The sequence below is a fragment of the Cinclus cinclus genome, chromosome 2 (assembly GCF_963662255.1).
Source record: "Cinclus cinclus chromosome 2, bCinCin1.1, whole genome shotgun sequence".
NCBI classification, from domain to species: domain Eukaryota; kingdom Metazoa; phylum Chordata; class Aves; order Passeriformes; family Cinclidae; genus Cinclus; species Cinclus cinclus.
Window position 1 is genome coordinate 107,198,187 of NC_085047.1, and position 27,523 is coordinate 107,225,709.

The 27,523-nt window shown below is 36.6% G+C and overlaps 1 protein-coding gene across 4 annotated transcripts in view; it reads right to left on the reverse strand.

Annotated features, from left to right (window-relative positions):
- Nucleotides 1-27,523, reverse strand: part of DMD (dystrophin) — a 767,992-nt gene that overhangs the window by 138,738 nt on the left and 601,731 nt on the right. For all 4 annotated transcript variants that reach the window (XM_062488103.1, XM_062488102.1, XM_062488105.1 and 1 more), the window contains one exon: nt 15,890-16,036. In XM_062488103.1, coding sequence (XP_062344087.1) covers nt 15,890-16,036 — 147 coding nt within the window. The remainder of the gene's footprint in view (nt 1-15,889; nt 16,037-27,523) is intronic.

Consider the following 27,523-nt stretch of genomic DNA (forward strand, 5'->3'; position numbering starts at 1 on the left):
TCATCACCACTTTCTGGATTTGTAATTTTATGGCTCTAACAGTCTGCAGACATTACATCAGCTATCAAAGACACTACAAGTACAGCAACTCTCCCAGAAGCACCACCACCCATCTTATAAGTTGGCCAAGCAGGCTGAGATCATAAAGATGTTGTTCATTATTTCAGACTTTCTTGTGAACCAGTTATTTTTGTTCATTTAGGAGCACTTCCTAATACCGGGGAAAATGGCTCACGAATTAATAAGCCTAACATCCTACCCAACTTACTGATTTATGTATTACTCTATGTCTTCATGGAAATTTACACTCTTACTAATAATTTCACTGAACAATTGAAGAATACATACAAATCAAACTTCACTTCAAGCAACCTGTTGTACCACAACAAAGCAGTATGAAATAAACTCAGAAAGAAAGGTACCTCAAAGAAAGCAAGCAAGTAGGATTGTATGCTGTCTCAAATGTATAACCTGACAGATATGATACAGGAAGGACATGATGTCCTTTTCTATTTTGTTGTACAGATTAGAAACGGTGCATTACAGGAAAAAAAATAATATGAAGGAACTCTAATGAATCAGATGAGAAAAATCTGTGAAAATATCCAGCTGTGCTAGAAGGACATAAAGTTACCATTTATGCAATTGATGCATGTAATGGGTGTCGGGAAGAAACAGTCTCTTTGGCAAAGTATCAGTGAAATTAATTTTTGAATTTTGAGGGAAATGTAGGGCAGTGGAAATAGTTTCAAGTCGAGGAAAGCAGATACTATTTGAAATTCAGAGTACTGTCGCTGAAAGACAGTGATCTTTGATGTGCCTTCAGAAATGGAACACTGGTTGAAATTATTTCTAATTTTCATGTAATGTTTAATAGAATGTATATATTTCTGCTTCAGGTCAATACAGTCTTACTGTGAAAAGAAATGGTTAATATTCTCTCATGACTTCATCTCACGAGAGAAGATACCCAGTACAAGGTTTTATTGAAGTACCTGCACCCCTCCCCCAAGGATGTGCAGTATTCCAGCCTTTCTTTGTCTCTCCACATCTGCCAGCAGGGTGGGGAACTGGAGAGAAGCCACAGGCTGCGCTGGAGACGTGCAGGTGCCCGTGGAAAGCTACACAAGGATTGATTTGACTCCTGCTCCCACTACTGGACCTGCTCCCCTACTTCTTATATCTCTGACAGCACATAATTTTGCAGTCCCACAACTCAGACAACTTTCCCTGTGCATCACAACTCATTCCAGACCTGAAAAGTCTTACAGGTGGTAGCTTTGTAGTAGCACAAGCCAGCATTGATAAAGCATTGAAAAAGGGATAAAAGCTGACATGGTATAGAAGAAAAAACAAAACAAAAAAGAGGAGAGGAGAGGAGAGGAGAGGAGAGGAGAGGAGAGGAGAGGAGAGGAGAGGAGAGGAGAGGAGAGGAGAGGAGAGGAGAGGAGAGGAGAGGAGAGGAGAGGAGAGGAGAGGAGAGGAGAGGAGAGGAGAGGAGAGGAGAGGAGAGGAGAGGAGAGGAGAGGAGAGGAGAGGAGAGGAGAGGAGAGGAGAGGAGAGGAGAGGAGAGGAGAGGAGAGATCTTCAATCACCATTTACAGGCTGAGTTTTCAAATGTCCAATCCTGTTACAAAATCCATGAACCAGAATAAATATTTATGAGAAAAAAAAAAACAAAAAACAACGCTTTCCGCTATTTGCAAAAAGCCAGTAGAAATCTAGCAGAAACTTAAATACAGTTTGGGTTTTATTTTTAGTTATTATTATGATCTGTTATTACAGATACCCATACATGAAGAGTTATAAATTTTAAGGACTATTCCAACAAATTTTCAATTAAATAACTAAATTAATGTAGAGAAATTTAATTAAAGCTGCACTGGTTTTTACAAATACAGTTAATTAAGCTGCTATCTAAAATTAAATCTCACCCAAACTCCTTTTACATTGCTGCAGCTCATCAGATGCAGATATAATTAAAATTCTTGAAGTTCACCTATGCATCTGAATACTCAAGAAAGAAAAACTCCACAGCCAAAACCTGCTGAAGTAGTTTGACAGGCTGCTGCTTTAATGGGATTTATACAGTCCTCAGAGTGGGAAGACAGCACATAAAACTCCCTCAGAAACAAATCTAGGTTTTCAAATCTGCACAGACTTTTTTGTGCAGTGTAACAGGCCAAGAACCTTTGAAGATTTTCCACAAGTGGAGGGTAACAGATTGACATGACCAGGAACCAGGGAGATAAATCCTGCTGACTTTAAATGTACTTTCCATTGAAGTAAGCAGGACCAGCACAGGTAAGGCACAGCACTTACTGCACTTATATCCAGGAGCAGATGTGGGCATCCTCTCAGAGGGAAAAATTGCTTTTCCATAATTGGAAAATCTCAGGTCTTCTGGTAGCCTGAATGATCCCCTTTCCTTTCTGACTGTTTTTTTCTTGCTCAGACCCAGGCTAGTTTGTTTTATTGATCAGTTAAATGCACATCTATTTTCCAGGGAACAGTGACTCAAAATCACCATGCTTGTTTTATGTAACAAGTAAAAATTAAACATAAACATTTTAGATGTTGTCTGATCCAGAGAAAGAGTTGTTCAGACAGCTGGGATGTCTGTCAGTGCATTCCTTAAAATTAGAGAGCAGCCTTGAAGAGTTACTTTTGGAGGGAGGGGGGAAATATTAACTGAAATACAGTCCAAGACTATTATTTATTGCAAATAACAGCGATTTCTCCATTAAAATGGGCATATGTTACAGAAAAACAAATGATGACTAAACCAATGCAGGCAGTCAGAACTCAAACTGGAAGTTGTTCATTTCAGCAGTTCACTCTGGATGTGACAGCGAGTGTGAGCACAGCCACACAGCACCCATGGGAGCCACGGTACCCCCGCTTTGGCAGATCCCTCAGGAGCTCTGAGAGCGTGCAAAAAGTAAAACTGCCCTCTGGTGTTAAAGGCACAAAGCCGAAACACACAAAAATGTGCCAACATTTTCATGACGGGTATTTATTTTCCTCTCTATCAGCAAAAATATGCAGAAGATAAACACCGACCATATTTTTCATAATATGGCATGCATAAAATCCTCCCTTGGGAAAAACACAGATGGGAATCCCATGTCTAATGTTATGGAATGGAGGGTTTAGAATTGAAGCCCCAAACCTATATCTGAAAAACTTAATTTAAGCAGGAAGATGATTCAAGGTCCAAATATTTGTTTCCAATTTGTGGCACAGGCATCTCTCTAGATAAATAAGAAAATCATATGCGATTACCTTTAAAATATAAATTCAAATAGGTTTACAGACTTCCACAGGGTTTAAAATTAGCATCTGAAGTACAAGATAGAATTGCCCTATCATTTTATGTAGTGTAAGAAAAATGAAAAAAAAAGCAACAAACACCTGGAGTATGATAATAAAATAAAATTTAAAAGACCTAGGTGCTTCTGAAGACCCATCTCTCCTTACAGAGTAAAAAAATCATTAACTTTTTCTTTTGTCTATCAAAAATGAATGTGTTTCCTTTCTTGCATAATAAGGTCTGAAGAATCAACACAAATAAAAATGAGAGTAGAAATCCACAGAAGCTTGGAAATTGAGCAACCAGTGACAATCTATCTTTCTGCAGGCACTTGAATCACCCTCTTACCTTGAGTTTGCAGCAGAAAAGGACCCTGGCAAATTGCTATAATCTCCTTTAACCCTAATCACCATTTTAATCAGAAAAAGGATCGGCAGCCTGGAATTTGTACAGCAAGCAACTGTCATTCTATTTGCTAAATATACAGTGTGCAACTAAAAGATTGAAATAGTTCAAACTTTTATTGTCTTCAGAGTATTGCATTTCAGCATTAACAATTGACAAGTAGAAGAAAATAAAATTATGAGACTATCTGCTGTGAAGAGATTTAGAGGTCTGCTCTGACCATGGCTGCATCTCTCACTAACTCTGATATTACAAGATTTCTTGGGGAAGGAAAAGATTGTGATTCATACAACTGCCAGGACTCACCTTATACTGCCTACCTCACCTTACATTGCACTTTTCCTCTCTCTATCCCTCTAATTTCTTCTAATTTCACCTTATAAGTTTTCCAGCTGTGTTCTCTATTTATTTGTTTAATGATTTTCTTCCTAGCCTTTTCTTAATAAATAGTGGTATGATTATAGATGGTATGACAGACAAGGAGAAGCTTAGATGAAGAGTAAGAAAGGAAGCTTCAAGGAGAAAAAGAGCAATGAGATAAACTAAAATGAGCATCAAGGAGATTGTAGGCAGGGGAAGATTAAAGGAAAATGCAGCAGACAACTGTGATTTTTAGCTATAAAGGATTCAGTAGCTGTCATTAAAAACCCAGAACTCTGCTTGAGACATATTGATCACACTATTTCAATGTTTTCTGTACAGCTTCCCTCTGTTTACTTCATATTATAGAAACACACTAATATTTATCTCAAACAACTCTTTACTTTTTTTAAAAAAGAGGAAGACTGTCCTCTATTTCTCCTTATTTTTCTAGAAAGGGCTGCTGAACTTTCAGTGCTCTGCTCACCTTGTCACTAAAACATAAATATCAAAATACCCTTCATGCTAAAGAGGAGGGCTTTTTTTTTTTATTTTACTTTTCTAAATATATTTTTTTTTAAATGAGAGACATTTATATATAAAACTGCTTTAATATTGTAGACACTTCTTGGTAGAAGTGTCCCTGTAGGGCTTGTGAAGATAACATAGAAGTCAGTATCTCTGTATTTACACAGAATTGGAGAGTTGTAAACAATCCTGGAAAAATTGTAGAACATCATTAGACTGTGGACAACTGGAGAAGATTTGTTTCTAACCCGTTTTTCCACACAATATTCCTGTACTGAGATCCAAAAACATTTCTAAAAATGCAAAAGCTTCTTTTGATAAATGCTAAGTCAGTCCTTATCCTCCACCTGAGTGTGTCTCACACTTCATTTTTTAAAGTTATCTCACAGTTCTTAATCACATAGGTCCTTTTAAATACCTTGTAATTTAAGATATAAATGTTAGAGAACAGAAATGCCTGAAGTAGGATGTTTCATGTCTGCCCCATACCTCCTCTTGTAACACTTTTTTTAGAGGTGTCTTTTTTTACATATAAAAACCAACTGTATTAATTTAAACCATAGAATTACATTAGATTTTGGGCAAAAGGGAGAAGGACAAAAAAGAGGAGGAAAGAGCACATTCATACTGCCCTTTGCTTTCAAACACAAAGCCAATACCTTCTAAAGGCTTTTCATTCTACACTGAGAAAAAAAAAGTCCCTTATATCATGTCTTCCCCTTTAGGTACTTTAATGACATTTTTGTTCTGATGAGACTATTGTACAAATCAAAATGCCTCATCCTTAGATTTTTAATTTTTTTTTTTATAATGCACTAAGCTCAACAAACCTTCATAGAAAATAGAATACTCTTAATTATGAATAAATTAACTAAATTAGCAACATGAGATGGATATGAAATTAGAGGACTGTTAATTGAAACTGCAAACACAGCTGTATACAGCTTAGAGATGAATCACACCAGTAATGACACAGATGTTTATAAAATGTGATTATGTTTAGCAGGAGCATACTATTGAAACTCCCCAGCCTATTCTTATATTGTGTCACTGAAATGGTTTTTAAATCCATGAACACGAGGAATCAGAATCTCAGGGATAGCAAATTAGGCACCCTGGATATGTGAATTAGTGTTGTCTGAATGTCAGCAATTTAATTCTCGAGCTTTCAAAGAATGTAGAAATGGAGCCAAAAACAAACATCTGTTAGTTATATTGTCATTCAGAGAAAAAAAAAATTAAAATCTCTGGCAAGTTAGAGCCTATCTGAATATGAGCAAGACAGTGAAGTACAGTATCTCCAAGCTGTGTGTATGCACTGATCATGTAATTAATATAACACAGGAGCTCAAGAAATCTACTTTGATTGCAACTATGAATACATCTTTTTGGGACTATCCCTCCAAAGTGTGTTGGGGGTTGGTTTCTTTCCCTTTTCCCTCTGTGGAATTTTCCCCATTGTCATGCTAAGATACCTGTTGACTGGGCCCTGGTGACAAGGGGGAGGGGACGGGAGGGAAGAGGGAACCCCACGAGATTCAAACAGCCAGAAGAGGAAGCGGAAGGCTGGGCCTCGGCCCATTTCCCCCGCGGAGTTCGGACGAGAAGGACGATCGCCGCCTGTGTCCCATCCCTGCCATCCCAGCGTCGGGAAACCACCATCGGACCCTGCCCGGCTGTCTTCTCGCTGTGAACTACCACCATCCAGCACTCTGCTGAGCACCAGGACCCACACCGTGAGCGGAGAGCTCTCTCTCCATCTCTCTCTCCCCCTGGGACAGCGCTGCCATCACCCCCAGCCCTCCTGCGGCTCTGCGGGACCCGCCCGCCCCCAGCACCGGGAACTGCAGCTCAGGGAAAAGGTGCCTGCAGCCAAAAAACACTGGGACTGAGTTACTGTTCTGTTTGTGGGTAATTTCATAGCTGTTGTTGTTCTTGTTTGTCTTGTTAGATATACTAGTAAAGAACTGTTATTCCTACCCCCATATCTTTGCCTGAGAGCTCTCTTAATTCCAAAATTATAATAATCGGAAGAATCACATTTTTTTTTCAGTCCAAAGGGAAGCTTCTGCTTTCCTTAGCAAACACCTGTCTTTCAAACCAGGAGAAAGTGCTAGAAGGATCCAGAACAAGTGATATCTCCTGTCTAAAGATTTAAGAATCAATTAGCTTCCCAAAGACAGCAAATCAGACTTTTTATTCTTTCAACTTTTACCAATTTCCTAGGATGTTCTTTGCTAAATGGTACAATAAAGGTGGGTTTTTTTTGTTTTGTTTTTTTTCTTTTCCTGGCAGAAAAAGGCACAAATGTTGCTTCTGAGTCACCCGAGGATATCTGAGCTGAGCAGGCTCAGCAGGGATAGCAGTCGGCCCAGCCGGGAGGAACGGCAGAGCAGACAAAGCCATGGGGGCTTAAATTCCAACATAGCAGTGTACAGTCTGCAATGGTAGCTCTCATTTCAGTGTTAGCACTGAGCACCCACAACACCACATAAAAGTTGGTTTAAACAGCCTGTGATTTGTTTTCTGCAACAGTTCACAGACCAACAGAAGCAGATTTTACAACATTGATGAACAGGCTGAATAGTACAAGATCATAGCTTGTGTCCAGCACTGTAGTGTAGCTCACATCACAAAGTCACTATTATCTGATTCAGGGGCCTTGGCCTATATAAGGATAAATACTTATGAACACAAATTTACATGAAGTAGAGGTTGTTTTACTAGCCCACATTTCTAGGGAATGGGACAGACCTTTGAACTATGTAACTATCAGAACTACATTAAACTAAAAGTAAAAACTATCAGTAGAAATAAAATTTACACCAACTCAACACAATGTCATCATAATTCAGCTAAATTTTATAAATGTAGTTCTGATCCATAAATGCTCACCTGAAAACACATAAATTAATGTACAAGATGGTTAAAACAATTTGAAAACAATTATATAGAGTGTCATTGGCAAAACTGAAATAATCAGCATGACCTGGCACTGTTAAACAGCACAGGATTTCTCATCAGCTGTGGGAACTGCTGAGCACAGTCTCACAATGTGGGGGCACAATGGTGAGACAGAAAAGTGGTGATCATAAAATTGGATTTGCCTCTGTCTTTCTGAAACTTTATTTGATGGGAACTGACCTCCTATTCACTGGCGAAGAAATAAGGACTAGAACCTGACTTTTTAAAAGAGGAAGTTAGCTTGATTTCTGCAGCAGACCACACCAGTCTGACAGTATTTCACAGGTCATTCACAGCTGAATAAAGTTATGGAGGCTTTATGAGAAAAATGTAACCCCTTTCTCATTAGAGGTAAACCTAGGCAGATTCAGGGATATATTGCAGGTAGCTATGACAACTGATGTACAACCCAAATTCAGTTATCTTAGATTTCTGGCTGGCAAAAGTACAGACAAAATCAACTCAGGATTTGAAACGTGATGTTTTGAGATAATGTAATGCTTGGATATACAAAAAGCACAAAGCCATTTTATGGAAGACACAATCTTCTATTTCTTCAGAACACCCCCAAAATCACTACACTGAAAGAGCACGCTATTATCAGCTATGTGTCAGCTAATTAGGACAGAGCTGATTTTACAGATGAAAGAGTCATAAATGAAGGTACTGAAAGGAAAGGACACAGAACACTTGAGGAAGGTATGAGAAATCAGAGGAATGAAAGTGAAAACATCCAACAAAATGAATAAGATACCTAGAGATGTAACCTTAGGATTATTTTTCTGGATTGATTAATGCTAATTAATTTTGGTTTAAAACAAACTGAATTGGGGTAGAGAAACAACTTTGAACACCTGAGAAAATGGAAGAGAAAACCTGAGTCTTCAACCTCCATACTTGAAGCTCCCCTCCAGAATTCTCATATCCTAAAGAATTCATCTCCACAAACAGGAATTGGATGTTGATCTTTCCAGGTACAAAAGAAATAAAAAAATGAATACTAATAAAACCTGAAATTGCAAGCTCTGGGTCAAGAATTGTAACTCATACTATGTTTGTTCTGTAACCAAGGGGTGTATTCCTAAAGTTTATTGCAGTATGAGTGTTTTATAAACTCTCATATAAACAAGCACAAGAATTGAACAGCTTAGATGAGCCACAGGATAAGTAAGCATCTTGAAATAACACATTCTGCCTGTGTTATGATGGGTGGATCCAAATTAGGAAGGACTTTATAGAAGATTTACAGGATTTGAGCGTTTTTAATAATTAAGTGCCCTCCTCCACAGCAAACATACCATAACATCACTTCCATACTGCTCATAGTTTTCTATACAAGGGTACAACAGTCAGCTTTACTCAAACCATGTTGAAAACTGCAGTGGCAACTTTAGAGAGCACCTTGTGAAAATATTTTTTAAATGACACACATATCTTCCATAAAGGCTGGTTTCAAATCTGTGTCACAACTTAATGCCACTGACATTTTTAATATTTTAACACCATTATTAGCTGTACTTCTAAAACAGCAAAAAAAAAAATCCTACTTAGTCCCACTGAAGCAAAAAGATATAAAAAATATAGCACAAAATATTACCTAGCTTAAAGACTGCAAAAGCTTTCTGTAACCTGAAAGTAGATGGCCAGACATAAAACTATCTGCAGTGATATAACATATAATTGATAATGTCAGAAAGACACAAAATGACTCAACAAAGAAATAAAAAAGGCTAACATTAACCTTCTGCACTGGAAATGTGTGTATTATTTCTTTGCCTTGGGCTTTTAATCACTTCAAATGAAGTTTCTTGTAAAAAAATATCACATCATTTCAGAAGAAGGGATTAGTGAAAATGGGGAGAAAGAGAAATATGTTTTGCCAGTTTTACATTCTCCCTCTAAAAACCTTTAACAATACTTTGGCACTGGTACTTGGAATCTAAGGGGTTTTATATTGCTTTCAATCCAAGGGTATTCATTAAGGTTTCATTGAGTTACAAGCCTCTGAAAATCACATTAGAGAGCCTTTACTGGGCAGCTCTTAAATTCAGCGAACGCTCTAGCTGCGACAAACGTGTTCCACATTCAAAGCAAACTTTGTGCATCTGCTCCAAGCTCGCCTCGAACCTCTGAACCCTCTGAGCAGGCAGAGGATCTTGTCAGCAGCGTGCAGCCCCTCCAGGGTGTGGAGCAGAAGCACAAATTGCACAGATCCGGCAGCCTTGACCTGCCAGATCCTGCCCTGACCCACCCTATGCACTCCCGTCCTCTCCTGTTGCTTTAGCCAAATCCAACCTGCAGATTATGAGCTCTGACAGTTGAGAACATTTTGGGAAGGCAAAGAGCCTGTGGAGTGGAAGCTAGGACTAGAGATTGACTTATAATTGTGAGGTTCATTTTTGTTTTGTCCTTTGCTTTCACTAGTCTGACTTCCTCTAACCTTGTGCACTTCCCAGCTATTCCCCCTCACACATTCTTACCTTAAACAGCCCTAATTTTTCATAATGAGCAGCCTAAACATAGCTGATTGGAATCAGGTCGCACACCTAAAAAGGTGTTGAAAAAAATCAGGCCATATTCTGTCAATTTATACAAGAAAAAACCCGAAGCTATCTATGCAATTTTGGAACCTAAGGTGAAATCTAATTCCTGTGGTCGACACCTCTGTATAGGACTGAAATTCAGAGCCTTAATTCTTCAAATGCAACTTCCACACTTCTTGTCAAAGGGACTTCCACAAAAATTATTTTAAATAATGGATTTCAGATGATCAGGTAATACAGATAATAAACACTAAAGAATACCATTTCAGTGGTGGTTGGTAAATAAGTTAAAGAGCTACAATCTGGATGATTTAGCTAAACCTATTTGACTAAAACCCAACAGAACTAGTGGATATTGGTTTCCAGTGAATTTATTTTCAACAGTATCATAACCTCTGTTTTCTTCAGTATCCTAAATATAGTCTGGTATGAGTCATATGGATGTGTGCTGCCAAACATAATCTATAACTGCTGACAGGTGGAAGTAAATTGTTCAAATCTTCCTTTATAAGGAAATGAGACTTACATTTATCAACTAATATGCCCATTCTTTTCCTATCATTTATCCTTCAAATAGATAAATGGGAGATCTTACAGAATATATTGTATATGCAGAGGTTTTACAAGAGAGTGCTAAATTCAAGATGCATGTGTAACATATTTTCTTACTTTTGATAAATTTTAGGTGCTTTTCACATATAAACAGCATAATTCAGATTTATAATCCCCTGCACTGACATACGTTTATGAGAAACAAAAAATACATTGAAAGAAATCTACAGATGCATATTTTAATGAGAATATAAAGTAGGGTAAATTGCTATTTTTCTGCATGGTTCTTCAAAACATCTTCATCGAGGACAAAATTTCAGAGTAAAGGAAGTCAAAAGAGGATAAGAAAACTCTCAAAATGAATGCACTTCCTTCACCAAAAAATTATTAAAACATTTGCAATTTCCAGCAAAGTGAAATTCATCACACACATCATAAATTTAGTAAGGTTTTATTAGTTTTTCTGTTGTCATGTCTGTGTATGATAACCATTCCTGTTTATAGTTACACACTTTCTTTCACTGACAGCTCTAAAGATGCCTAATGAAGGTGTCCTCCTAATTTAGGAAGGAATATTTCCAATTTTTGACACAGACTTCATTAGTAGAATTGAATCCCAATCCTGACAGTTGGCTTTCCTCCCCTAACTTACAGAATTTCTAAAGAAGGATTTCTAAAGAACAAATCACTGCAAAAATCAATTCTATATGCATAATTTTGCAGACAAGCATTGAAAAAATTTGAGACTCAATCTAACAGAAATGAAGAAAAATGCTTGGGTCTATGACTTCTGCAGCCAACTGGATAGCAAATTAAACAAATAAGAGACCATTACAGAGCTGTAACAATTGTGGTTTTGGGAGAAGTTCCTGTTATCATGGAACATACAAGCCAACATTTTAACTAAGTAGTCTGATGGGAAAACTCAACTTCCAAAAAGGATCAAAATCTCCCTCTGCTTGGAAGATAAAGTTTTCAACTACAAATTAATTTCAAATTCCAAGGCTGAAAAGCACCATGTTTTTAGTAGTGACTTAACTACTATAACTGAGCTAGAATTTTGGCTCCCTATATTTAGAAAAGTTTTCTCCCATTTTTTCAGCTACTAACAGATGACATATGTCAAAATATAATTTTAAAAAGAGGAAAAAACAAAGAAATAGAAACAAATCACTTATTAAAATTAATGAAATATCACAATGGAAAGAGAAACTGCTAAGATAACAGAAAGGTATAATATAAAATATAAAATATAAATATAAGAATATAAAAATCTAACTGCCTTTTATATTGCCCATTCATTTAGACATGGCATTCTCTGTCTCATACAGAGGAAGAAACATCTTTCTTGCTACTGTTGCATCATTTGTCGATCTATCAGCTTTAACCCCAGTTTACACTCACTGTTAAATAGTAAATAACTCTACTTGTATTTTATGATATAGAACAATTTAAGGCCAATATCTAATTGAAATACATGATTAGAGCTTTTGTTTATGAAGATCCTATGCACCACCAATTGGACAACTGAACTGTAAAGCAAGAGAGGTTTTCCTTTCTCTCTAAGAAAAATTATATGAGAGAATATCCTTCATCACTTTCAAATTTTAATTCCATGGTTTATACACGAAATTTACTTCCTGAAACCATTACTGCATACAATTTTAAAAAGTGAACTTGGTTCAATACAACTGCAAGAGACCTGAAAAAGACATTTCTTTTCCATAGGTATTTTTGTTATTTCATTTTTTGGTAGGATATTTTTCTTGGAGAAGGCATGAAAGACAGCGGTGAAGTAAAATTAAAAAAAGCCCAAACCTAAAACCTGCCACAGTAGGTCACTGCTGATTTCAGCTTATATTTTGCTGCATCTTTCTTGTCTTGGTGTCCAACCTCTATAAAAAGCAAGGTGTGAGCTGGGGACTGCTGCCCAGAATATCTGTGACAGCATTCACTCAGAGATTCACTGGCCAGCTGCATAGTGACAACTCTACACTAATTTCAGGGAAGAAGGGATTTCCTTTTTGGCTTGCATATTCTTGATATTAGTACCTCTAACAAATACAGATGGTAATGTTCATTCATATTTCTCACCACAGATTGAAAAAATCAGTTAATATTTGTGAAGCACACACAACAGGCTGTTTTTTTAAAAATAACTAATTGTTGAAATAGTTATTACAGTAGTGTGCATTAGGCAGCTCAGTAAAGAGCCTGTCCTCAGCAGAATACAAATAAAATGATGATGTGACTTCAGGTAACTGTCTGCAGGGGTATTAAAAGCCTGCTGGCTCTTCACAGCTCCTGTAAGCAGGGAGTGTTCTTCAAGAGAACAGAATAAGAGCTGTGGCTGGACCTTCTAACAAATGGCAGCATGTTTTTTGCACCACAATAACCTTCAAATTCCCACATCCTGAAGAATCTTCGGTACTGGTGCAAGATGAGCTGAGGAGTTAGGAATGATATTGAAATTAGGGTTTATGCTTCTTGGCAATCATTAGATATATATATATATATAAATCATAGAATTATAGAAAAGTTTAGATTGGAAAAGACCTGGGGCTGATTTAGCTCCAGGTTTTTGATGTGCTCAAAGACAACCATCCACAAACTACTACCTTTCAGAAGTAAAAGCACTAGTGTATAATACCATAGCAAAATATCTTAATAGATATATTTTTGGATGAAATACAGTTCTTACTGTATTTTTCAGCTTATTATTATTCTAAATAAAAGCAAAGAAAGTTTGATTTCAACAAAAAAAATCTTTCTTGATAACTGAGGGCTATGTTCTCTGTGGGATACTTGCAAATTCTTTCACGTCAGGAGCTTTGCCCTTTGACCAATGTTACACCAATCAACTAAGTGAACTAAGTAAAATGGATATAACTCCCACCTGTTTTAGGGGGTTCCTGACTCCCTAAATGTCAACTGGGAGTAAGCAAGGGTTTGCAAGACTTGTTCTGTCCCAGGATGAGCTCACTGCATACACTGTTTGAAGCATACATGAGAGCTCCTTGTGATATTCATAACAACATCGTAACATTTCTGAGATGAAATGTTGGAAAGATTTCATCTCCTTTCATGTTTAAGAAAAAATAAAAAAAATATAAAAAAAATAACCAGCATATTTGCATCAAAAGTACTCTATTAAAGGCATGAAGCTACTCAAAGTCCACAGAAGATGACACAGTTTTCAGTGACTGAGCTGAGTGCATCAACTCTCATTAATGAAATGCACTCCACACAACACTTCAAAATCAGGACTGGTTGAGTCTGTGAGTGGTTGAGTGCTTTGTCTATATTTTTGTACCAGTAATACTCCAGAGTATATTCACTAAAATTGAATACAAACCAGGTAAATTAATGGCAAACATACCTTACTTCAGGAATAAAAATTAAGTTCTGGGAAGATTCTGGAGGAATATTTGATTCTATTCACTGACAGCAATAATCTCACTGTAGAACCACTGTGCAATACTGCAAGTGAATGACTACAGTTGGCCTTATGATTATAAAATGAATTTAATATTAAATTTCTGTAATATTTGGCTTAAGATGATACATTTCCTCCTCTAATCTTATGTGAGTTCACAGTGTTTATAAAGAAACAAGTGAGACATGATTACCTTCTTTACGAAATACTCTTCAGCTTTCTCCTAACACTAGAATTCACTGGTGTTTCAGGTGTGATAAATTTTATGTCTTTTTGCACTTTCCCCACATATAACCAAGGAGGAGTATCTTTCTGGCAAACAGTAGCACAAAACTCTGTTTTATGATTTTCCTGCATTGATATTTTCTATGAAATGGGATACATGGATAAGAAATACTTTCTCCATTAGGAATATGGCAAGGGGGGAGAGAGAGATTTAACCTTTGAGGAGGGAGAAAAAGAGAAGTAAACTAAGAAAAGAAACAAGGGGAGTTTAGAAGAAAAACCCAAAGAGAAATAAGGAAAGCAAGATGGGGAAAGACAGAGAAGAGCAGGAACACAAAAAGAATTGCTTTTTGAAAATAAGAATTAAGAGAAGCCTGAGAGAAAACATAACCAGTGTAAAAAAACCCCATATGAAAATAAACTGAAATATATATTCAAAAATAAAAATACGGAAAGACTAAAGTATAAATTTGATATTTTCGGTGACATTAGCATAAAAAAATGCAATTAATAAATAAATAAATAAACCCAAAAAAACGTCAGAATGAAAAAGAAACATACTGGAAAACTGTAAAACCAGAAATAAACAACAGGAACATACTTTAGAAGGACAATGGTTTTGCATTAAAAAAAAGCAATTTTCATTTCTGCTTTTCTTATTACATGGCCAAAATTTCAGTTTTCTATAAAAGGTATCACATCTAACTGGAGTGCTGGTCTTACATAGAGAAGACTAGCCCTAAGATGGAAAAATACATATTACTCTAAGAAGTGCCATTGGGTGTGAGTGTCCATCACATTTTGTATGTAGTTAGCCTAAATAATCATATATTTGTTCCAATTGATCTATTCTATTTCAGTCTATGCTATTTTATTCTCTTCTAACAAAATGAGCTCTGCCTGTCAATACATTTCAAACTCTGATCTCTTTTAAGCAGAAAAATTATATTATAGGAACAGATGCGTTTTTCCTCTTTCCAATGGTCACAACTTGGCCTTTAGTGTATCATAATCTTTCAAAGTTACTTATGTTTTTCCCCTCAGGATGTGTTTAAAAATTTACTGGAGTGCTTTCACCTTACTCTCTGTATCTTCCAGATGACATTTAAGTAAATATGAAAAAATACAGTAAACCATAATATTTCAATTAACTATAAGTTCTATCAGCAATAACTGCTCACCCTGACATATTGTCTCCAAGTATCTTCAGAGAAGATGAAAAGATTTGTTTTCCAACTATCTGGATTTGATAAATCAAAACAATAATTTACAGTGAAAAGTGAATTGTTCACAATGTTTCCTGAGCTCTCTGGAAGAGAACATATTATCTTTAAAATGTGTGCAAAACATGTGGCTTGCCCTTTATATTTTTAAACCGTCTCCAGTATCAGGTTGGGCCTCTGTCTACTGCATTTATGAATGGTAACAACAAAACATTTTCCTGTTTTCCTTCCTTTCATTCCTTAGTATGCCATTGATGCTATCCCACAGGGAAAAAAAGCACAGAGAAATAGAAATATCTACTTAAATGCACCATAAAGAAAAAAGTAATGTGAAATATACCTGTAGCACCTTCCACCTTGTGTTTAGGTCTTCCACACAGCTGAGATTGTACTGGGAGAGTTGAATATCGGAGGGAGTGAAGCGGTGAGCGAGCTCGTTGACATGATGCACCTTTTCTTTCAGGGGAACGAGTTCTGCTCGATAAACCTGTGTGAATCAAATATAAATGTAAATAAATATGAGCACTAACTTCAAAAATTATTGGCTCTTCTACCAGCTGATTAGTAATGTAAAGATATTATTACATGCCAAGATGAAAGGAAAGAGCACACAGTCATGAATCAGTTACGAGGCTGTTTATCTAACTTCATATGGACTTTGAGTCTCAAGTGTAAGGCCTGGTATTTCAGAAGGTGCTATGAATTTGGAACCTTCATAGCCACTTTTGGCCAGTTTAGCTGAATTTCTAACCAGCACACCCACTGGGAGGTGCCCTGCAGAACACACTTGTCTCCTGCTTCACCCTTGTGTTCTGTCAGGGTGGATGGCAGTGATGAGTACGGTTTAAGAGAGGGAAACAGAGGGAGACAGCTGCTCCCAAATACAACAATTAGAGAAAGGATGAAACTTTTACAGACTCCAATAAGGTCATGGTTTTATCATGGGTATTGTGTGTGTTAAAAATAAAAAGATTAATAATGGGAAGTTAAAAAAAAAAAAAAAAAAAGGAGAGAAAAAGAAAAAAAATTGCCATGCATCTCGAACTGGCTTACGTGACTCATACTTAAAATCGACATGAAATTGATGTTTATTTTAAGATAACCTTTAAAACTATGCATAAAAGCAGTTTAGCTAATAATTTCAGTAATGTATTTGAAAACCAGAATCTGCTAGTTACAAACTTCTTTTTAAAATCAACCACCTGATGAGGATGTCTCCATGATGTATCTGGGTAAATTCAGGGCACCATGACTTTATCAAAGAGAGGAACCTCTATGTAGATCTTCTACTGCTCCATATTTATCTTTTCTAAGGAGACATTTATGAATTTTTAATGTGATAAAATATGTCAAAGTGTAACAATGAGTCATTTCTAAGGGACAAATTCTGTCATTCTCAGGATCGTGTTTTATGGCCATATGTCTGCAGAATAATTTACTTGCTATATTAGTCTGCTCCATAGCTCCTTTCTCTCAGCATTTTTAATATAAACCACAAGCATCTCATTTTAGATCATCAAATAACCTGAAATTATTGCCTAGTAATTTTTTCATTAACGAATGATGCAAAATAAGATAAAAAAGCCCATCTAGTATCTCAGTGAACCTTAACAGTAAATAATATGAAGACATTCATAGACAATACAATGCCATGAAGAGCACTAAAGGTAAATATCACTGAAAAATTGTTCCTCAAACATCTTTTAAAACCAGACTTGACTTCCATCAATTATGTTAAATTACCCTGCAACATAAGGAGTTAGACTGACTTAAGTGGTACTCGTACAGTGAATGACTCTAATGATCAATCTATAAAATACACCATCAGAAGGGATGTGTATTTTATAAAAGAAGTGCAGAGAACTATGCAAATGCCACAAAGTGAAAGAAGATGCATACATCAAGCTCATGACACAGCAGTTGACTTCCCCATCTCACCAATTTTATACTACTAGAGTAGAACTGACAGTACTGGTGAGAACTGATTTACAGTTCAGTGCTGAGCAAGGCCTGAAATACAAAGAAAAGGAAGACAGCTCATGTTTGGTTTTACCCTAAAGAGTTATATATGTGCTAACCCTGAACTTTTTAGTTAGCAATTGAGTTCAGTGAACAAACAACATGCTGTAAAAGTAGACATGTGTTGTTGTAAAGCAAAGGCCTCAAAGGCTGAAGAAATAGATACACTGCTATCTGAGCACTTCACTCACGAATGGTTGTTTTACTGCCGTTTTTTTCTTTTCTTTTTTTTTCTGCGATCTGCTATTTGCATGGCCCAAGGTGCCTGGTCATGACTCTGTGGCTTACATTTGGGATCATCAACTCAGATCCTCCCATGTTGCTTCGTTTCCAAGATGAAAGAACACCACTCATCTAGTGTCACCAATGGCCACTTTGCATAAAATATAGATACACATGTGTATATATTTAGATATCTTATAAGAGAAAATAGATAATAAATGTAAAATTTAATAAAAATTACATACACACCATAAATAAGCATATAAAATAAAAAAAACACTGATAGAGTATATGCCAATCAATACATACAAAGATCAGTTCCTACACTACAATGGACTTTAATGCAGTTCCTGTACGAAATCAAGTTAATTTTCTATTATTTGTATGGGATTAGGATCAGGTTTCTGATTGAAAAACATCACTGCTTAAGGAAAGCACACAGGCCTTATCAGACACTTGTTTTTAAACATATATTAAAGTATCTGGCTGATTTCAGACCAACTATTTGCATCCTCATTGTGGACTTCAAAGTACTGATCTCACTTAAATACTGACATTAATTATGAGGTAATCACACAGCCATTATACCTAAATTAAAATGAAATAGAAAATCTTTCATAATCAGTCAGTATGTTTTTTGACTGTAAACTATTTTACAGACCAGAAAGATTACAGCATGGAAGCAACACTGAAAGAAATTACATAGACATGGAAGTAAAAAAGAAAACTCATCTTCTGCCTTCTCTTCAATCGATGTCCTAATTAATTTTTTCTGCTGCAAGGATAATGATTTTTGCAGTGTGATAATAATATTCCAATGCACAAAATACCACAGCTTTTGCCTTTAAATTCAATATTATCTATTCTATTATTGCCTAGCCTCAATTTTTGCTGGTGTTTTTATTAACTGGCTAAATCCAAACATGATAAACAGCAAGAACAAAAAAAAAGAATGCTAGTCAATGAACAGCTATCTAATTAATACCAGTAAGCTTACAATTAGAAAACTGTAGACAGAAAAGACAAAAATAACCACAGAAAGATTTGGAATATTCCTCTGTATTATTAAGAAGTCAGCAACTGTAAGCCTTCTTTAAGCAATAATTTATCACAGACAACCAGTCCATTAGTCAGCCTACACGGTTCTAGAGCTAAGCATCTGTAGAAGTAGAAATTTAGAATTTTTACTGGAAATATGTTACAGAAATATTTATATTTCTAATAACCATTTTGTTTAGTACAAGACTGGTTGATTTTTTCTGTTTTTTTTTTTCCTTCTGCATAAAGAGCACTAAACATGTAACAGGTTTATATGGAAAAAATTAAAGAATTATATTGCTGGTAATTTAAAAAGCAACATACATAGTAAGTAGTAGTGTATTACTATCACAAGGAGATCTACCCATTAAATTGCTCAGAGTTCAAATGAGTTCACAGTGTGAACAGCAACAGGACAACCAGCCCCAAATTATCTTCATTAAACTGTCCTTATGCAAGACAGAATTTCAATGGTTTGTGATTCTGTAGGTGGTAGATTGGATTTTAAATGATCCGTACAGTCTTGTTAGAAAATATTTCAAAATGCCTTGGAAAATGAGCAAGGACTCCAGAAGGCACATACCACAGACATCCTAACCAGACAAATACTAAAAGTCTAGAGAGCACACAGTGGCCATAATCAGTCAGATGAAAAACTCATCTTGCTCAGTCCCTTGTCTGATATTAGCCAATACAATTGCTTAAGGAATAAAGTAAAGGAAAACATCAGCTTCCCTGTCCCTCGTATTCTTCCAGCTCAGCAACATGACTCTCAGAGATTATGGAACCAGAATCTGTATTTTTATGTCAAACAGATCTTGATGGAATCTTTTCCAAGGAATTACGTATTTGATTTTTGGACTAACAGTCTTTTATGATGCAAAATATCCTATGGTAAGTTTAACGTTTAGGTTATAGTTTTTTGACTTTTTAAACCAATTTCTGGAGACCCACTTGTGACCTTCCCTAAATCTTAGCTCATAAGAATCAGAGATCAACCATTCCTAGTGGACTTTGTGCTGTGTCAGGATGTACAAGACTTACATCATGGTTTTTTCCTTCTTTATGCTTAAAATGCAAAGACTGAGATATATTTAATTAAATGTGGGTATGTATAAGGTATGTACATCTGAGTGAGTTGTCTTTATACTTAAACATGGTTCATTTATAGTCCACAGCTAATCAAACCCAGGAGTTGAAAAAAAACCCCATAAAACATAAGGTTTTACTGTAGGATGGCAAGAATCACATTCTGAATTGCAACAACAGAAACAATGAGATTTTAATTGACTATATAGGGAGCCTATGAAAGTAACTCACATACAGACAGCTATCTGACATCTGAAAAATAAGACAAACCCACTCCAACACCATTTATTCTGTCCTTGTTACCTAGTCTGTTAGAACTGTTTTTAGATTGGGGATCCCAAACACCTCCAATACATGTTATAAAATACAAATACATGTTACCAAATACATGTTATAAAAGCAACAGGGACTTACACTGTGGCACCATGATATTTTCTACTTTTTCAGTAATTTCCAGTAATTCCTCACCTTTCATTTGGCTTTCTGAAGTCCTGACTATTGACGTGATGTTTTCAGAGACTTCTGTTATGATTCCAAGACCTCTTTCATGGGTGCTAAAGGAATGTTTGAAAGGCCTGAAGAGATCATTACTGTACTCAGAAAGCTGGGATAGCTTTTCCTATGTTTTGCTTGAGATTTATCAGCATTTGATTTCATCTGCATAACTTTGCTGGCAGTCAGTACAGTATTGTGATGGTTTTCCATAGCTGTTTGCAATCTGTCCTCACTTTAGTACTTTGAATAGATGAGTATCATCAAGATGTGCCACTGCATTAATAATTTTCCTTTCCAGTTAATTTATGTACATGCTGGACAGAGTAGACCTTCTGGAGCACATCATCTTCCTGTTTGGGAAAGCTGACCTGTGCTCTTTGTTTTCCATCTTTTACAGGAAATTACCAGATAATTGGTTACTTATCCACCAGAAAACCTTTTCTGTTGTCTCACTGGAACTTAGTTTCTTTGCTGGAAAACATCCTTAAAATCCCTGGGGAACAGCAAATAACCTGTAACCCCTTAAACATTATGCTCATGTTTCCTTAAAGGCACAGGTGGAGATGTAAGGCACACCTACTTTTACAAAATTGTTATCTTTTCTACAGAATATCCTTTCCCAGATTTCCCTGTCTGTAGATCCACAGGCCTGACCACATGGACTATTTGAAAATTGTCACCATGTGTGTTCCTCATCCCTCCTCATTAAAGCCCCCTGATTTTAAATAAGAAAATGCTGTTAATAGATACAGCTATTTTGCACTTCCATTAGAACACTTGACCAAACAGCCATCTGGTTCTGGTGATTTAATGATCTTAATCAAGACAATTTGTTCTTTGAATTTTTACTTCAAATAGGTTTCTTTATTATTTTGTTTGGCCCCCCATCTTTTCAGGTCGTTCTCAATCCATTTGGATGGTATGGATTGATTCTCAGAATTCAGTGCCTCTTTGCTGCCTTCACACACTTTGTCCTTTTGGTTCCTTTTTGGCAGACTTCCTCATTTGTGTGCAGCTTTCTTGATGAAAACTGAACACTGCTGTAGTGGATTTTTGGGGTTATTTTTATCCCTGCAGAGATGATGACCTTTAGTTTATAATGATCCCTATTATGATAGCAATGTTTTGAACTTGCAGTGATCAGTACCAAGCCAAATCTTTTCCCTACTGATTATTCTCTTGGAGTTTCTTATGTATTTTCTATTTAGTGCTGGAACTTCAATTCCAAAAGGATTTTAGGTTAGTGTCTGTAATTACAGATCAGTTTCTAACATATTTTAGAAGATGCAGGATAAACTTCCCAAAATTATTTGCAAGATTTTTTCTGCATATTTTCCATTAAATTTATTTTTGCTTTGGGTATCCTATTCCAAGGTAGTAAAAACCTCCAGAAAAGCCCTCACCTCTTTCCAGAATACCAACTTTATTAATGAAAAGTTGATGCTTAGGGTTGTTTTTTTTTTTTTTTTTTTTTTTTTCAGATGTCTTTTCTTCCACATGCCATATGGGTGGTTTTATCCTATCTTTTATTTAAGGAACCCTAACACAGACTGATTTTGCTTTGGAAGGCTGCCCAATGTTCAGAAGAGAGGAAAAAAAAATAGGTCTTTTTATTTAAAGATTCACCAAAGGGGGAGGGATTTTTATCAATGCCATGAAAGGTTTGCTTTTTCTTCTAGGATTCATAAATTGGTTCCATAAAAACTGAAAGAAAGCTCACCAATCATTCAAGTGGAAGAGTAAAAAAGAAAACAAGCTTATTTCAATATAAGTATTACATATTTTATACTAATTGTACATCCTTATATCATATATATAATATATTTATATATACCTACTGATAAACATACACATATAAAATATAAATTATATATTAATAATATATATATATATAATCAATATTATATGCTTTTCTAGGTTCATCGAGTTTTTGTTACCAAATTTAAGATAATGTTCAGGAAGCAACAGTGACTCTAAAATGCACGTTTTCCTTTTCTTAACCCCCTTCTCCCTCAACCACATGCACAACTGCTGGCTGACAAGTCAAACACAGAGTTCAGGAATCCAACCAAAATCGAATCAAGTGCCTGTAACTTCTGGATCACTGTTGTTAATGGAATAGGGTGACTTAAACCCATTAAGCCATTTGGAAAATACTCCCTGAAGAGGAAGTATGTTCCCAGAACATTAATTATTCCTTGTGCGCAGAGGAAAACTGAAATGAGGACTGTTTTTATTTATTGTCTGCTATTGAAAAATTCCAACGGATTATTAAAAATGCTTTTTTACATTTCCTGTCCTTATTCCTACTGATCCAAACACTTCCCATGAATGTCCACAACAGTGCCTTGTTGGAACAAATAGCATTTATGCAGCTGTCTTAAGAGTATGAAATCACTGCTGCTTAGCATTTGCCACACTGACCAAGGAAAATAACAACATGCGCATACATATGTCCTTATGTACACCTCAACAGTACTGAGACTGAGTTTAGCTGTGTTTGTATTAAAAAATGTATTCAATAAACAGGCAATATCTAATAATTATTTATTTGCAACTGGTATGCAAATAGAAATTTTATTTTGAATTTTGCAAATTCAATAGAAAATTTAAAACAAGCTATTAGACTTTTCAATTTGATTTAAAATAGTCAGTATTCCTATTGGCTCTGACTTACCTGCAGCATTTCTGGTGTGAAAAATAGCTTGGGATAGGATCCATTTTGTGTGTTATTCTGTCCTTTGTGCTCCTTAACAACACTTGGACTTGTAAATAGGTTTAAAAAAAATCTATGTGGGACCATGTATGGACAATTACTCCACCACTATCATGTGATATTTTTTCTCAGCTGTATTATCCTTAGTCACCCTGAGCACACTGGTAATAATCAAGACTCATTAGTGTTTCTTCTACTCATGGGTGGAGGGACCATGAATCTCACAGTGCATATACCACAGTGCCTTTCTCTTGTTACAAACAGGACTTAAAAGAGACTTTAAAGTTCATTTCACCAATGCATCAAATGATTTAAATGCTCAGTGCCAGCTTCTGTAAATGAGTCTCTATCTATTTGGCTATGGATGGAACTGGCACAATGCCTGTATAAGATGTTAAGGGCAATTTGGCATAATCTTTAGATTTTTATTTCTCAAATTTTATGGACTTGCAATTATAGCAATACCAGCCTTTGATTTGAACACTATGTTTATGCTTAGAGCACAACATTGGAAATTAAAACTGGTCCCGAAGTTAGTTTCCCCCAGAGACAGTAAATGCAAGACCTCAGTAGATAGTATCCTCTTTCACAAACGTTCATTTTTACAAGCCTAAACACTAGGAATTTAAAACATTTTTCTTAGCTTTCTATAAAGGAAGGAAAAAATATAATAATTTGAAAATCATCTCTATTTTTCCAGCAATGGTATTTACTATTTAAGCAGTTCATGCCTTTATACAGGACTAAATATTGTAGGAACTATATTTAGGAATTAAATGTTTTGCACTTCTTAATAAACTTTTTAAGACTGCGCAAGCTTGGACAGGTACAAAAACTGAAGGAAAAAATACAAATTTCTTACTGTTATTAGTGTTTAAATGCATAATGATTTCTAAATAATTTTGTATGTCTACTAAAAATCATTGCAAAGGTATGCACTAAAAAATGTTTTCATTCTCACAAAACTAAACTGTCATCACAGACTGGCTGAAGCTGGAGGGCAGCTCTGGAGATAATCTAGCCCAGCCCCTCTGCTGTGAGCAGGGCCAGTTGCCCAGGACCATGTCTAGTCAGGTTTTAAATATCTCCAATGATCAAGACTCCACCACTTCTCTGGGCAACCTGTGACAGTGTTTGATCGGCCACAGGTGTCTCTTCTCATATTCAGGTGGAACTTTATAGGTTTGAATTTGTGCCCATTCTGTCAGAATCTGTGTCTCTTCTGACAGCGGTCAGTACTAAGAAGAGTCCAGCTTTCTCTTCATTCCCTCTTATCAGGAATTTATACACATTGATAAGATACTGAGCTGCCTTGAGTCTCAAGGCTGAGCTGTCCCAGTTCTCTCAGCCTCTCCTCACAGAAATATGCTTCAGTCCTGTGACCATATTTGTGCTCTTGCACTGGACCTGTTCCAGCGAAGTCTCTCATACCCCAGAGCACAAAACTGGGCCCAGCCCTCCAGGTGTGACCAAGGGTGAGCAGAGTGGAAGGACCACCTCCCTCAAACTGCTGGCAATGTTCTGCCTGATGCACCCCAGGGTGCTGTGGACCTTCTTTGCCATGAGGGTGTGTGTAAGAGACTGAAAGATCACAATTTGTTCAAATGCTGTTAGGGTCACTGAAGGACTTTGCCACTGTAGCAAACCATGCAAAGAAGCAACTACTGATCTGTGACTATCAAAACCTCTCCCATCTCAAATAGGCCTTCTGGATTCCCAAAATTTGGCCTGTGAGTTAATCCACCTGACAGGAACTTGAGATAAGATAAAGGTGGTACTATTGTCCAGTCATCTCAGGTCTAAAGAGAGGTAAATGAAGCTGGGGAGAAGGATGTTTCACTGCAAGGAGTCTGTGGGAAGGCCAGCTCAGCAGCTGTGCTGGTGGCTGGGTCTGGTGGGGAGAGACCATAGCCTGCTCAAGACAGGAGGCCATCGACTCAAAGAGAAACAAACATGGGACTAATGAGCATTGGAAGGGAGGGAATAATTTAACCAACTGAATAAGAGAACTGTGTGGTCAATGAGTATTGATTAATTTTTTTTTTTTTGCTAAAATGTATAAATGGTGAGAAGTTTTGAGTGACCTTGGAACCCCCACCACTGAGATGCCCAGGGTGAAGAGGATCAACGGGATACTGCTGGATCCATGGGTGGTGACTATCATTCCATCTGATCTCTTTCTTTCACTCTATTTCTCCCCTCTCTCTTCCCCTTCATTCCTTTTCTATTTCTTTCTATCTCTCTACCTCACATTTTATTGTTGAATAAAATCCATACTATTGACTTTGGCATATGCACCTTGTTTGCACCTTAATTCAGGCAGAGGTATCTCCTTAATAGTTGTAAAATCTGTATTTTAACAGCATGTTCCCATCAGCTGTCTACCAGGATCCCAAGGCTCTTCTCTTCAGAGTTGCTTTGTGTACTGTTACCTGGGGTTCTTCCTCCTGGAACACAGGACTTGGCATTTCTCCTTGCTGAACTACATGAGATCCTCCTCAGTGTAATTCTCCATGCTGTCAAGGTCCATATGAATAACAGCACAACCATCTGGTGTAATGGCTGTTCCTCCCACTTTTGTACCACGTGAGAAATTACTGAAGGTGAGCTCTGTCCCAGGGACCATTTCATTAATGCAGATGTTAAATGATATCGACTCAGGATCAAACACTGTGATACCTCACATATGACTTGCCTGCAATGCAACTTTCTAGTCCTTCATGTACCTGGAGATGGTTTAAAAGATTAGCTGTTCCATCACATTCCCAGAGATTTGGGTGAGGCTGAATAACCTGTAAGTCTCTGTGTCCTTCCTCCTGTCCTACTTGAAGGTGAGAGCAACACTTGCTCTATTCCAGGATGCAAGATTTTTTCCCAGCTGCAATAACTCTTGAAGACAACAGATAATGGCCTCTCAATAACATCTGACAACTCATTCTGCACTCATGAATCCCATTTCTGGGATTTCTGAATCCCTCAATTCTGCACTCTGCATCCCATTAGGACTCGGGTATGACAGTACTATGAGCATGATCCATGCCCTTACATGTTCCATAATGGGTATTTCTCACACTTGGTATGAAGCAGATTTCAGGAAAAGGCCAACTGTGCCTACAGAGAAAGTCTGTTTCCCTGGTCTGTGAGCAGCACTTTTACAAGGCTGTGGCCTCATGCCAGCCTGACATTTTTGTGAAGAATTCCCTCAAATAGAAGAGTCTCCCGCTAGCACTGGCTTATGTTAAACTTCAATTCTCACAGCCAGTGAAAGAAACAGAAAAGAACATCTGGCACTGTGAAGAAAATATGAGATGACTTAGGGAGAAAAGTTCTGTGTCAGATGAATTTCTGTTGTGGGAGGGTTTTACACAAGCAGCAGCTGCAGCTAAATGAGAGCAGAATCCATGAGCACAGTAAGGTGAGGGATTGCTCTACCCCTGGGCCACAGCAGGTTCCCAACACTGAGGATTCCCCCCTCAGCTACTTAATGTCCAAGTGGAGAAGTGTTCATGGGCCAGAGCATTTCTTCTCATTTTACATTTAAAGCCATACTAGGTTGAACTGTCCCAGGACAGTTTAACAGTCTCCATCTTTTGCATTCAAAGTGAGTTAGTTTTTGCTTTGGGGGGCTTAGTATACTCTGATTCAAATTTCATTGAAACCTTGGTTTGTCAGCCACTAGCTCAATATGCTACACTTAGCTTGCTTTTAAACTCACCCTGTATTTTTATTTGATTGTAGTGCTCCTGGGGACAAGCAGTGTTGATACAAAATGGATTTCAGCTGATTTAATTTTCCATCCTATATATTTTTATAAAGTCAGAAATGACCAAGCAAGAGTGCACTACAGTAGAATATAAATGCCCTTCTGGGATAAAAATAGTTCAAACAGAAAACATCAGGGGAGAAAGAAAATCAAATTCCGTCTAAGTTCTCTCCCATTCTGAATTCTGTTTCTAAATCAGTAAAACATTACATTTTTCAAAAGTTATTTCCTACAACTTGGAAGACTAACTCAGTATTTCTTTAAAAACAAGGCTATTAAAATTTGAATAGATGAAATGAAAAATGAACTAATGTCAGGTCTTAATTTTTTTCTTTCCTGAACTCTCAAGGGAAAAAGCTATAATTTGTAGCAATGTAGCAATCCAACAGAAATTATTTATTTATTAGGATGTCTAATTTAATGAACAGAAGCACACCAGTAAATAGATGCACTTATCCTGAAACACAGATCACTAGGTTACTATATTTTTTGATCTATTTATTTAGTTAGTTAAAATCAACAGCAGGTATACAACTTTATGAATCCTGAACAAATACAAGCTATGCTACTGCCTTGCCACTTATTCTGAAATTGTGTTCTTCCTCCATGGAGGGAGAAAAGTAAATAAGCAA